Here is a 14,633-nt window from a genome sequence, read left to right on the forward strand (position 1 = left end):
TCTCCATCACCTGATAAATCAGAATAGGTCAGGTTTTCATAAAAGACTTCACTATTAATAGTTGTTTGTTAAAAATAATAGCAATTACAAAATCGTCATTCTTCCAGGCTGCTATGTTAAACACACACACTGTGAATAGGCAGTTTAGATAGCCTATTCACCTTTCACCAGAAGAGCCAGGCAATGTGTGATAAGCATCGACATTCTAGCCAACAGAGTCTGCCTTGGAGACACTCCTGATCCCTTTTTCCATTGGAATAGGCTCATTTTTACACATACTCACACACACACACACACACACACACACACACACACACACACACGTTTGGAGGACTGTGCAGGGCTTCGATAAGCGTGGCCCTTCTCTCTCTCTCTTTCTCTCTCTCTCTCTCTCTCTCTCTCTCTCTCTCTCTCTCTCTGAGTAAACATCGTTTTGGATTAGGCAGAGTATAATGAGAGCAGGGGGCTATCTGCCCACCACGCCTGCATTGTGGCCCCCCGCTCCTCTCTGAGGGGGCCGGGACCAATCTTTACTCTGCTATTTATCCCCCTCCTCTGATAGCTTACTTATCTGCTGCAAAATGCCAGGGCTGACTGCCTGTCTAACTGCCCCTATAACTGTCTGCCTGGCTCCACGCCCTCCTGTCTGTCTGTCTGTCTCTCTGTCTGTCATCCTGTCCTAAAGCTTGCAAAAGCATTAAGACAAATGCATGACTACATCTTATTTTACCGCATCTCCACCTGTCTGTCAGCATGCCTAACATGACGGACGCTCATCCTGACTCTCACCTGGAGCTGAATGCGGAGGACAGTACTGCAGCAGGAGTGATATTATAAAGGCAATGTGATGGTAAATATACAACAACCAAGGACACTCTTTGCACAGCTGCAAAAATCACCACTTGTGGTTGCGTCTTAAATTATTTGAAGGGTATGTTTTGCTATTTTATTGACTTTATTATGTACAAATAAAATTAGATATGGAGAGTGCATGCGGTGTATACCTCAAATTGATGGTATAGCAAAGCTACCAATTGAGGGGGAAAGCAGCAAAACCAGATATTACAGGCTATATTAGATAAAGTCACATATCATTTAGAACAAGAACTCACCTCCTGTCTTATTTCATACCAACCCTTACAGAAAAAGACTGATACACTAAATATACATCATTTTATTTCTGAGGCCCACTTTTTTTTACTCAACTACGAAGCAGAACGACAGAAAGTGTGTTTTTCTAGCTGTAACTGGTATTATAATATCAATGTTTTACATGAGCTGCTTCCTTCACCCAGCATGCCCTGTGCTTCTCATTGACAATGAATGGAAGTAGAGAGTGTACACTTGATGAAATGAAATTACATTCTGGTGCTCAACCATTGTCAGTACAGAGCGAGTGGAGGAACGCAGGGGAAGTGAGGGTTACAGGAGGAGAGTTGAATAAAGTATGGAGAAAGGAAAAATAAGGTGAGTGGGACAGAAAAAAACAGAGCGAAGGAACGATCGAATGAGAGGGGAGGGAGTGAGATGTGGGGAGAGACAGGGGGAGGCAGAAACAAAGAGGGAGTTTGACATGTGGCTAATAGACATATCAGCGCTGAGGTGTGGGGTTTAGCTGGCAGACGAGAGCTTTGCAGAGCTTCATTCATTGATTAGCATACGGAGAGTGGCATGGGGCCGTGTGACAACCCCAGATTACGCTGCGCACACACACACACACACACACACACACACACACACACACACACACACACACACACACACACACACACACACACACACACACACACACACACACACACACACACACACACACAATGTAGATTGCCACAGATTGCATCTCTCTCCTTCCTTGAAGGCAAGGATGTCAAATTACAGGGTGTCACCTGCACCAAGCTATCTAGTTTCTTGAATGTTAATGTACATAAACAATTAGGACAGGAGAAAGAGAAAGAAATGGGAATGCGGGTGATTGAAGAGGAGGAAAGACAGAAAGCAGAGGAACAAAGTGAGGGAGAGTTGGGATGGTATGACGAAATAAGAGGAGAGACCGGGAGAGTGAAAGGGAAAGGAGAGGGGAGTGGAAAATGAGATACAGGTGCCGGGGGGGAGAGGAATAGGACAGTTGAGATTAAAACGACTGATGAGAGGTTCTTGTTTCTGGGTTCACGGAAAAAGAATAAATCAATATGAGAAAGCCTGACAGCTGCCACTGAGCCCCTCCCCACCTCCACCCTGCACTATTCTAACCGATGAAAGACCAGAATCAAAGTCCAGGAGCAATATGTGATGATATGCAATAAAATCATTTGATCAATATCGAAGTATCTCGTTATTTTGCCATCTCTACTTTACATACATTAAACTATCCATGCCTGCGCGAGCTTCAATTTGAATTTGAATGAATATCCAAACTGCATAATGTGTGAAAGCTGTGTTTTCTGTCGCCCTTTTTGACGTCAAAAACAACCTCTGTTTTTATAAAAATCGGTGCCCTGGGTAGGATTTGTTTTTAAAATGAAAAGCACTCCTCAAATGAGAGCCATCTACAAATAAATTAGATTGTTCGAGGCGACAGCACCAATACCGGAAGCTGTGTCAAGTACTGTGCTATTATCTGAGCAAGCCTGCTTTCCCACATCATATGCATGACAATAATCAGTGTGGTTTCTTTATTTGATGTCAGGTCACCTTTGTTCTTTTTCTGCCTGGCAGCAGACTTTTTTAAGAGTGATTTTGTGATTTTTTTCATGAGATTAGGTCTTATTTTTCAGTCTCTTTTTCGATTAGTCAGTCACACAACACACTCATCACAGCATTTGGAAAACAACATTTGGTGAGTGACCCTCTGCCGCTGTCATCCAGTTATAGATAAGACTGAGAGGAAGTGATAGGACAAAACTCTTCACACACTCTCCATGACTCAGTATGAAGTGTGTGTGAGTGTGTGTGTAGATTTGGGTGAAAACATATCTACCCCTGTGTGTGTTTGTCCTTCTGTGGGCCCCTCAGGGTGGTAGAGAGCAGGAACCGATTACGAGTCGTATGCCAAAGTTATCGAAATTCAAAAAGGGATGCGACGGATGTGGGGGAGAAAAGGATATACTCAGGCAGAGTGACAGAGCGGGGGAGAGGGTGAAAGAGGAGGGAGGCAGAAATCACACTGGAGCCACCAGGAGTCTGCCCGACGACTGCACTGATGCCTTAAACATGAGACCCAGATTTCCTATCTCGGTGAAGAGGTGTTTGGGGAAGAAGAGAGGAGAGGGAGATGGGGGAAGACATAATATAGAGGGGAGGTTATAGGGAGCATGGGGAAGGGTGTGGGAGGTAAACAAGAGGGTCCAGATCTGTTTTGGATACACAGATGGTGCTGCTGAGGGACACACTGTCAAATTTAACTGTGTAAATTGACTTTTAATGTTATAACCAATCAACCCCCCCGTCTTATATGTCTGTGTTTGTCCAGAGGCTGGGAAGCAATGTCGGGGTTATGTGCCTTGCTCCAATATAAAGCATTATTTAAAATAATTTGGGGAGAGTGTTTCTTCTTTAAAGCTGCCTCTAAGGATTATTGTTTAGGTATCAATTCATCTGGAAATGATAAAGCAATCATTTGGGTTTCAAAATGTCAAGAAATTGTGAAAGAATGTCCCTAACAATTTCTAAAACGCCCAAGAGGGACACTTTGAAACGGCTCGATATTTCAACGGCACAAAACTTAAAACATATGGAGTTCAATGACGAGAAGAAGGAGCACATTTTCACCCCTTGAATAATCATTTGATTCTCCCACTTCACACTATTAATATAATACTTTTAAATCTTCATATTGATCATGGGATTGATATTTTCTGATAGACGAATGTCGACTAATAGATATACAGTGACAGCTATAAGCTAAAGGAAGGGGAGACGTTTTTTAATTATTCAACAAAGCAAAGGAGGTTTGCTTTCATGACTAAACTAATATGAATAAAATAAGCCTGTTGAAAAATATCTCGTCTTATATCTACTTCTGGTGATACACAGGCTCTACAAAAAGTAATATGCCTCTTGTGGATAACAGTCGTATACTGTGGTCATATTGCTGATCCACTTGAATGATTGGCCGCCTGCAGGGTCACTCTCGCACCTGATTGGCCACTTCGTTTAACGCTTCAACCAACATGAAGCTGGACGATTCAAAATTCCCAAGGACACATTTGGTGGCTTTAATGTTCAGATGAGCAGCTGTTTGGTTGTCAGCCGAGAGTTTGCTGAACCTTCTGATTCAATAGTATATCGTTTTGTTAGGTCTACTCTCGAGGAGTTGTTGGCTATTATATAAAATAAAGATAAAATAAGAATGACTTTATTAATCCCAAACTGGGAAATGTTTGTGTTGCAGCAGCTTAATTCGGTACAAAGGCACAAGGTAACCATGTTGCTTACATTATATACATTGTTTTATGTTAAGAAACACATTGAATTAAGTCTAATGTGTGAAAAGGAAACACTTGCAGTTATTCTTCAATGCACTGAAACGTCAAGACGGAGGATTTGAGACTGTCACTGGATTAACTGTTTTGGTTGCCTATGCTGGCAATAGTCACATTGACTTTGATTTAACTTTAAAAGCTTGACAATTACTGATCTCTAGTCTAGCTTTTCCAAATATGAAGCAGATCTCAACATTAGTTGAAAGACTGAAAAAGATGAAGCAGGATCTCTGAGCAGGGCGATGGTGAGAGTACTTTATGAGAAGGTGCGAGCAGGGAGGAGGTTAATGGGGTGGACGGTCGCGAGTTTTGTGGGCTGAAGTATAGATGATTCAAACGGGTGTGGGCAGTGGTGGCGGGGGGGAGGAGTGGTGGTGGCAGGGTGTTAATTTGGGACGTTCAGAAGTGAAAGGAGACCCCCGGGGGCTCTCTGTCGCTCTCTCTCTCTCTCTCCACTGAAATAAACTGCACTGCGACAAACTCGCCATGAGAGGCCGAAGAGTGCGTGCTCATGTGATACAGCAGTGTGTGTTTCTGACTGTATGTGTATTTGCATGTGTGTGTATGTGCGTGTGTGTGTGTGTGTGTGTGTGTGTGTGTGTGTGTGTGTGTGTGTGTGTGTGTGTGTGTGTGTGTGTGGCGGGCTGCCTGAAGGCTCCCTGTGTGCAGGCGTTTCATTGGAGAGGCAGATGAGCAGGGCAGATATCCCGGGGCGGCCTGGCAGTGGCCGGAGCTTTATCTGAGCTGAAATGATTTTAGCACTCCGTTTTAGAGCACTAACCCAGGAGCAATGTCACCCCCTCCTCCTCTGTTCCCTCTTTCTTCTCCCTATCCTTCTTTCTCTGTCATTACTTGTTCTCCTCTCGTCTAGAATCAGAGTCAGAAACACGTTTATTGCCAACTAGGTTTACACATACAAGAATTGGCCTTGGTGTTTATGCTGCATACAGGGTATTAAAAGAGGGGGCTTTGTATACAAATGTGCAAAACATTTGGAGGGTTGTGCAGGACTGACAGCACTACATGAAATAAAGTTTGTGTCCAGGGTGGGAGGGGTCAGCCACATATCCATCTTTTGTTTTTCTATATCTTGCTTGCTAATGACTTCTGGATTGGGGAGAAAGAGTGGAAATAAAAAGTGGAAGAATGACAGACTAAAAGGCTGAATCCATTCTCAATTATTTTCTGATGTTTTATACTCCCTTTCCCCATTTATTTAAAGGTTATGGTGTCTTTTTTAAACATCTGTTTATCACTATTTTAATGTGTTGGAGAGAGCGACACCATAGAGATTAAAATTGTTTGCACGAGTCAAGGGCTCCAACTATCTTTCCAGCTAATATTTTCATTACCAATAAATGTGCGGATTAGGTGTTGTATTAATCAATTGGACCATAAAATGTCAGAGAGCTGTTAGAATTCTCAACAATCCAAAACCAGCAGATATTTAATTTAATATAAATAATGACTAATAAATTCAATCAGGTGAGTGATTACACAGGCCATCCCTCTCAGCAACAGGCAGAACCATGGCCACTTTTAAATAAGTAAAGAATCTAAAAGTAATATTTAAAGATGAATTCATGCATTTAAACGATCTTGTAAGCCTGAGGACTCAGACAGGTTTTGTGACGCCTCACCTGAATGCGCTGGACGGAAACACTGACATTAACTGGCGCACCGTTGCATTTTCCCAACAGTGGCTTGTACATTTACACTTTTCTAGTTGTTGGCAATGCCACATCACAGTAGGACTAATCCAATTGGAGCCTCCCTCACCCACCATTTCCCACTTCTCCAACCCCTATGTATTTACTTCCTATATGAAATGTCACATATTTTATATAAGCTGCATGGCCACCCGAAATCAGGGCCATTATCACCCTGGGTCAATGGTTAGGGCCAAACAAAAAGCAGCAGCTAGTACCTTTCCCGCTAACCTTTTCTCGTCACCCCCACTCTCTCGCCCTGTTCACTACCCCACCACCACCATTAGTGGTCCACACTCTCCCTCTCTTTCTTCCACTGCAGTTACCTTGAATGCCACATGGCGAATTAAGTGGTATTACGGGAAAATGCTTCTAGCTGAGCTTAACTGCATTACAAGAACAGGTAATATACCCTGAGAGTGTGTGAGAGAGACAGGAAGGGTATGAAGGGTGGTGGGACAAGGAGAAGGAGACGGAGGGAGAAAAGAAAGGGGGTCTTAAGTGAATTGTCAACTCAAACACTCTAATCACATTGAAAGCTCCGGACAAAGAGCACCCACGGACACCAACGGAGCAAACCCTGGGGGCAACGAAAGGCCACTTAGCCCTATCTGACTCCCTCTCTATCTCTGTCTGTCCTGTGGCTTTTTCTCAATGTAGAGGCAGGCCTCTTAAAAATAACAACTTTCACACACCTAAGAAACGAGAGAGACTGAGGGATGGAAGAAACCTTTATAAATATATGTATATATATATATATATGTATATACATATACATATATATATACTGTATATATACAGAAGGCAGGTAAAGTAATCAGAAGGACGCAGCATTATAAGATCCAGAGCAGTTAACTTGAGTTTAATTTAGTTTAATATGGTTAAGGTTTTAAGTTCATCCTAGACTTTGAAACAAGTTGTTTAGGCATATATTATGATAAAACGATGATTTTACCATTGAAAAAAGTAGCACTTTAGAGTTTAACTTATGCAGCAGCACGTGAATGTGTCTTTAGTTTGAATCTTTATGGTTTAGATCTCTTTGGATAAAAACGTCAGCTAAATGCAATGTAATGTAATGTAATGTAAAACAAACAGGACTGGACTGGACTATATTACACAGATACTTGCTCCTCAGGAGTTTCTAACAGAGCCCACACTGGTCCCCATGCTGGCCCTCAGTGGCCCTGCAGGTCTTCCTCTTTCCATAAAGCCCATAGGCAGATCACCGGCTCCCTAGGGCTAGACAGCCATGATGGCTCTATTCAACAATCCTGGTAATGCTATGCTGATTGTCTGAGCACAGCTAGCATGTTGTGTGGCTAAGCACGGGTCATTTCCTCGTTTCCCCCATGTCTCTTTTCAAATGCCCAGGCAGGGAGAGCTTTCACGGCGATGGGGAGCCACTGCTGGCGTCTAAAGATGGAGGTGGTTTGTGCATGCATGAAGTCAAACTGTAAGGGACAATGGTACACACATATGAACAAACACATGTGCAAAGAAGAAAATACTTCTACAGAATCCAAAACACACAAAAAAGTTTCCCGTGCCTCCTTCAGAATGAGTCCATTATGAGAGGTGACAAAGGAGCGCTCAGACAGCCATGCTGACACATAATGGATGTGGCCCCTTGGTCCACTACTTATCGTACCATAGAAGACCTCCTTCTCCTGTGTTTTTCCGTGTGTGTGTGTGTGTGTGTTTGTGTGTGAGCTGTGTGTGTGTTCGAGTTCACACACTGTATAAGCTCTCACTCACCTTTACGTTCTATAAGATAAGCTATGATGAACCAAATTCAGATTCTGTCCTTTGTATGAACGAATATAAAGAAGGACAGTGTCTCTTCACATAAATATCAATAAATGACTGAAGAAGAAGAACATAAATGTGTGGTCTCAATTTTTGTCTCTTTTTGGTCAGTTTATGATTTAGTGCTCTATTGTTGTTTTCAATGTTCACTTTTAAACTATTTTAAATGTATTTGACTTCAGTTAATATGTGATCTATTGTTACTTTTTTACACTGCATTAAAGGCCAGTTTCCAAAAGAGATATTATAAATGGAGAAATCATGTTATATTGGATTAACACCTGGAAGACTAAGCATCGGCGTGTGTATGTCTACGAAAATCAGAGACATGTTTGGTCTCTTTGACAAGTTATGACTAAAGGAATGCATTTGAATGTGTGATTCGATGAGTTAACTACTGTATTACACACCCTTAACATAATGAAGGTTTGCTGCATGCCGAAAAGACACCACTCCTAAATTAATTGGAGGAAAGAGCAGACAAAAATACTGTTGGTTTCCTTTGGTGCATGGAGGCAAAACAGCTGAAGTGAATGGCAGAAAAGAGAGAACAGGGGGAGGGAGGACAGGGCATGAAAAAAATAGGAAAAGACTCTGAGAGTGCCAGAGCATCAGAGAGTGAAATGGAGAAATGGAGAAGGGCAGAAGAGGTAGGACAACAACAAGAAAAAGAATACTTTAACACCTAGTGTGCGAGATTGTGTACCAGTGGTCTGACACTAAAACCCAGGCAACACACAGAGAGCATGGCACTAACCGGGCACAGAAGGTTCTGATGAATATTTCATATAAGAGATTGGAACTGATTTAAAATGGCTCCCATGAAGTGTGTGTTTATGTATGTGTATACGTGCAATTGCCTTGGTGAAAAAAAGGATCCAAAGAGAGTCTGGAAGCTAGCTAATCTAAAGAGCAATGAGATTGAAAAGAAATTGGCTTTAATATTTGAAAGAAAAATGCTATATTGTAATTGTCATTCATTTCCACTTTGTTTTGCGTTCAGCTATGCAGGATTTGTAATGAAGCCGAGGCGTTCAAACTCTATTTAGTTTATCATTTTGTTAGACTAAGGTGAATGATAACATAATGCTCATGTGTTTAAATGTTGTTTTTATCGCAGAGTTGATTGTATAGATGAACAGGAACAGATATTACAGATTAGTCTACCTCCCTAACACTAGCTTTGAACAGCCAATAATGATTCAAACCACTTTAGCCAAATATGTTTCAAATCAAAGCAGATATTCAAATAAAATAACACACTTATTTCATCTGGTATCCAACTGGGTTTAGATACCGCACAAGTAGCGCTTACAAAGTTACCCACAAGCTTGCCGTTGGATTTTAAAACTCAGGTTTGACACACACACACACACACACACACACACACACAATGATTTTTGGGGTTGATGATGTAGGGTTGAACTGACTTGTACTGTTTGATAGGCGACATCAGTGACAGAGGCAGGGACACAATAGCCAACTGTCAGAGCCTTAAGATGAGTAGGAGGGGAAGGAAGACACACACACACACACACACACACACACACACACACACACACACACACACACACACACACACACACACACACACACACACACACACACACACACACACACACACACACACACACACACACACACACACACACACACACACACACACAGGGTCAGTAATTGAGTGGGAGGGATAAGCTCCTCTCATTCTTTCTGTTTGCCTGTCCCCCCTTGCTATCTCTCCCTCATACACACACATACACACACAATTACACACACACTGTAACACACCAGTCACCCCATCATCACCCAACAAGACCAATTTGTTGCCACGGGCTACCAGCAGGGGCCGGGACAATGTCAGCTGTCAGTCAGAGCAGACGGGGCGCCGCCATTGGTTCGGTGATCACCGGTGGTTACAGACGATGCTGCTTCGTTAGTGAGACGATTTAGTCAGGGAGATGATTTAGTCAGGGAGTCTAACACCCCACCGCCCCCAAACACACGCACAGACACACACACACACACACACCAAATTTGCTTAGCACAAAAATACTTTTTTTTCCACATATATCGTCTCAAAAGTGCACAAACAAAGACGTGCATGGCCTTGAATAAAAAAGCAATATAAGATAGGGAATAAAAATGCATTGGCGCTGCCCCGTATCAGACAAAAGAGAGCGACATTGAGATTAAGCGTCATACCGCTGAGAGAAAGAAACATAGATGGGAATAGTGAAAGGCCAGATATCATACATTCATTTTAAACAGGGATGTGTGGTTATTGAGCGAGCAAGGCTGTGAATGAATCTGTGTGTGTGTGTGTGTGTGTGTGTGTGTGTGTGTGTGTGTGTGTGTGTGTGTGTGTGTGTGTGTGTGTGTGTGTGTGTGTGTGTGTGTGTGTGTGTGTGTGTGTGTGTGTGTGTGTGTGTGTGTGTGTGTGTGTGTCTGCATCCCCTACGGCCCTCGGGTCGCAGCGGACATATTGACACAAAATAAACAGCACTCTATCTCCCGGCCTGTGATTTCTACTCCAGTGTCAAGATAAGTCCCGGGCCGGTGGCAGCTCAGACCGGCCGCTCGCTCAACAATAGAGGAGAGAGGAGGAGAAAAGCAGGCAAACATCAACATCTGGATGACTATTGCTCTGCCTCTACATGTCTGCTTCTCTTCAGCAATCCAATCACAAAGCAGTAGCTAGCTGCAGAAGAAGAGGGGAGAAGGATGCACACATTGAGATCATACAGACAGTTGTCATGCCAAAAAATAACATTTTCTGAGCTTTACAGTCTGCCACCTGCCTTTTTGACCTGTATTACTAACAAAATGCTCAAACTATAAACAGCGTCTTTCAATACTCTTCTAAAGAATAAGACTACAGGAGTTTTAAAATTGTAACCAAATCTGTTTTTAGGATTCCAAAAATTCACCCCAAGAATACAGACCAGATGATTAGATACACATATCTTTAACCGTCCTACTCTCAGAAACACACACTCTCTTGAGCCTGTTGTATGGGAGTCCTTGCCAAGCTTAAATGAGCATTTTGCAAAAGTCTTCTCTTTTTCTCCTGTTTGTTGATTTGTCTCATACTGTTAGAGATGTTGGGACCATGCAGATTTTTGCAGATTTATGCTTTAACTAGTCTGGGCTAAACCCTGTATGGCTTTTGTTTCTCGAGCGTTTAATCTGCAGCTTCATCAACATATCCGTCCGGCTGCCTTCAGATGGCTGCAGGAATGTAATGAACAGGAGTTTTTTTGCCTCTCTGCTTCCCTCGCTTCCCTCTCCAAGGGCCACCACCAACACCTTCCACCCCTCTCCTCCAGAAATGAATATTTCTCATCACCATATGAATATTGCGGGCGTGACAAGTGCGTGTAAACACACAAAGGCGGAGCGCTCAAATCCACTCACTGGGAGCTATTAAGTCGTCAGGCGGCACAGAGAGGCTGACAGAGGAGAGAAACAGTGTGCATGTATGTGTGTTTGGTGACAGGAAGAGAAACGATGTGGCGGGCCGCCGAACAGAGCAGCTACACCGAGAGAGAGAGAGAGAGAGAGAGAGAGAGAGAGAGAGAGAGAGAGAGAGAGAGAGAGAGAGAGAGAGTGGACAGGCAGTCAGAAAAAAACAAGGAAAGAAAAAAAGAATTGCTGGCAGACTGCTAATTTTACTTGTCGCAAAAAAAAACACCCAACCCGTCCTCAAACTGTCAGCGTCACTGTCACCTCAAAACCTGTGTGTGTGCGTGCGTGCGTGTGCGTGTGTGTGTGCGTAGGACAGATGGGAATAGGAAGTGTGTGAGTGAATAGGGTGCATAGGCAGACGAAAGCCAAAATCAATGTCTGTGTAAACAGGGAGAGCCCTTTCCAATATATGGTGGGTTAAAATGTGCGTTATGAACTCACAGGAAAATGTGCACCCACAAACCAAATAGCTCATGTAGTCTCACCAACGTCCTTATGTCAGATTCAATAATGTTGTGTGTGTGTGTGTGTGTGTCTGGGGAAGTAGCAGGATGTTTCTGCTGATCAATGCAGAACTTTGAGACATTACTTTTCTCTCTGTCAATAAAAGACTATCTGTATTATTATGTAAAACTCCATGTTTGTGTATTCACACTTAATGTTTAGGTACTGTGCATGTGTACATTTATACTGTATCTACATATCAATAAGACACAACAATGTCAGACAGGGTGTCAATCTACCACTTTGGTCCAGATGGAAATATCTCACTAAATACTGAAACGATGTGAAATGAAATAGTCGTGCTCCCGACAAAATGAATAACTCCAGTCATCCCCTGACTTTTTGGTCTCGCTCAAACAAAACTCAAAATGTAATTGTGTAAAAATCTGCGAAACTAAAGACATTCCCAACAGTCTCATCTCCACTTTGTGTTTAATGCCAATCAGGAAGCTAAGATAAACTAAGCTGGTAACAATGGTTAACATTCTAAATTCCAACATTAGAGTGTCGTGTGAGCATTGCTGATATTAGCTTGCATGCTATCTCAAAAAGTGGCTCCCATCGCTGTTGAACCTCAAACTTGTTTTTAAACATTTGGATTCACTAGAAACAAATTCATTCATATTGCAGTGCTATAAACACACACATATAGACTCGTCCAATATAATCAACCCATGGAATCTCCATTATTCTCCTTTATTAAATAACCCTGAATAATGATTCAAGTACTTCAGCCCAACTTTAAGTCACTTTGTATTCTTATAAAGTGAATTGATATAATTGACCATCTATCAGCTATTAAACTTGAACCTGTTATTCAACCGGTATAAGCACATTCATAGTATTTACACTCAACAAAAAACAATGATTTGAAATCTTGCCTTGAAAATATAATCCCTGATTATGAGAAAATGTCTTTTTTATTGGCATGTTTTTATCGTAATGAAAAATAGTTCTTGCTCAGTGAAGGATCCTTTTTTTGTCTCGAGTAAACATTGTGCAATTACATTTAGTGAATACACATATTTGTACGGAGTATGTTGCAGATTTACAGTAATTGCACATTCAGGAGTTTGAAAATCAAATACTGTACATTAGGTCATAGAGAGGGTCAAGTAGGTTTTCAATTCTGTAATTTGTGGAGAAAAAGCTGTTTCAATGATACAGTAATTACTGTAGCTATGTACAAAGTATTCCAAGAAAGTCCTGCATGGAAATAAAAAACCGAAATTGAGGTAGTTGTTTGTATGTATACTTTCTGCAGGTATTGCTTAAATGACTTGTAATCAAGTCAGTTGTTGTTGTTGTTATTTCGTCACATTTAATTACTGCATCCAATGCCAACATGTATTCAGTATTTGTTTTAACGACAGTATGAGGAAGGTATGGTGAAGGCAACAAAATCACTTATTTAATTAGAAGTTTTGTGAGTTGAGTCCAACGCATGGAAAGTCGGACACAGAATGCAAATGTTGTTCTTTAACCACCGCTCAATATATCCACCACAGCACTATTCTTAAAACAAGCCAAAACTCATTCTTTAACCATGGGCAATAACTCAGATTTGTTTGTATTTGACAGCCTCATGCTTTAATCTGTTAATTTTCCCTTCAGAGTAATCACAGAGCAATAGCGCCATTAAAATCCCAGTAGTGTCATTCTCTGATTTGAGGGTCAACTGGGCTGTTAGACAGATTTCTCAGAGCGGGCGGATACAGCTGTGACGTCAGGCGCTAAGTGGGCCAGGGGTCTATCAGTCCGTGGATCTGTTGGGCACGTAACCTGCGGCGACAGGTCCTTAACGCGCCGCGCGGACAGAGCCGTAACAGATGCCCAGCTAAGTGCCTGATTAAAACTTAATGTGCAGAAGGAGCTATGTGCGAGTGTGTGTTTTATTGCAAGTGTGTGTGTGTGTTGCTCAGCGTTAGGGAGAATATGAGATTGGCGCCAGCCCTCCAGCGAGAGAGGGGCCATGCCAGCTGCTTCTCTCCCCAGAGACGGAGCCCTGAAGCTGGGCAGCGAGGCAGGGAGGCACTAGGGGGTGATGGCACAGTGACAACACAAGTGGCATATGTGACGTGACACTCCACTTATCAAATGAGATTTCATTTTCTAATTATAATACACCTCCATACACACCAACACACACATACAAACACGCATTCCCAGACAATGGTTTAGCCCTTGAAGTCGGGTCAAAACCTACTTTTGACACAAAGCTGCAGTGGTTCCACTCTGGGATAACTGGTTACAATTGGATAATAGAATATTTGTGACTGTTGTCATGTGTAAAAACATGTAAAAGCTGATTTGACCAGTCATCAAATGCCTTCATCAGACTGGATATTGTTGTTCAAGTTCTTATTTAACCTTTTTCAATGCCGGTTAGCTTAGAAAAACAGGAACAGCTTCTGCATTCATAGCTATAATAAACTTAGCTATCCAAACCTGCTATGAACACAGGTTAATGGAACACATATTTCTAACTAAGCTTTCATGAATGAGACCGATTGTGTGCATGTGTGTTTGAATGTGTCCAGGAGGTACGAGTTGCTTTGTGGGTCAACAAGCCAGCAGCCAATAATTTACCCACTGACAGAAAATTTCATCTGCCTATCATCCTCTCCCTCCGTCTCTCCTTCCATTCGTCTCTCGCTGATTATGC

The 14,633-nt window shown here is 42.2% G+C and overlaps 1 protein-coding gene across 1 annotated transcript in view; it reads right to left on the minus strand.

Moving 5' to 3' along the window:
* Nucleotides 1–204, minus strand: part of camkmt (calmodulin-lysine N-methyltransferase) — a 36,480-nt gene extending 36,276 nt beyond the window's left edge. Inside the window, 1 exon segment of the mRNA XM_063875538.1 lies at nucleotides 162–204. Within this exon segment, the coding sequence (XP_063731608.1) occupies nucleotides 162–204 (43 nt within the window).
* Between the last annotated feature and the right edge of the window lie 14,429 nt (nucleotides 205–14,633).

This window comes from Eleginops maclovinus, chromosome 22, assembly GCF_036324505.1.
Source record: "Eleginops maclovinus isolate JMC-PN-2008 ecotype Puerto Natales chromosome 22, JC_Emac_rtc_rv5, whole genome shotgun sequence".
Classification (NCBI taxonomy): domain Eukaryota; kingdom Metazoa; phylum Chordata; class Actinopteri; order Perciformes; family Eleginopidae; genus Eleginops; species Eleginops maclovinus.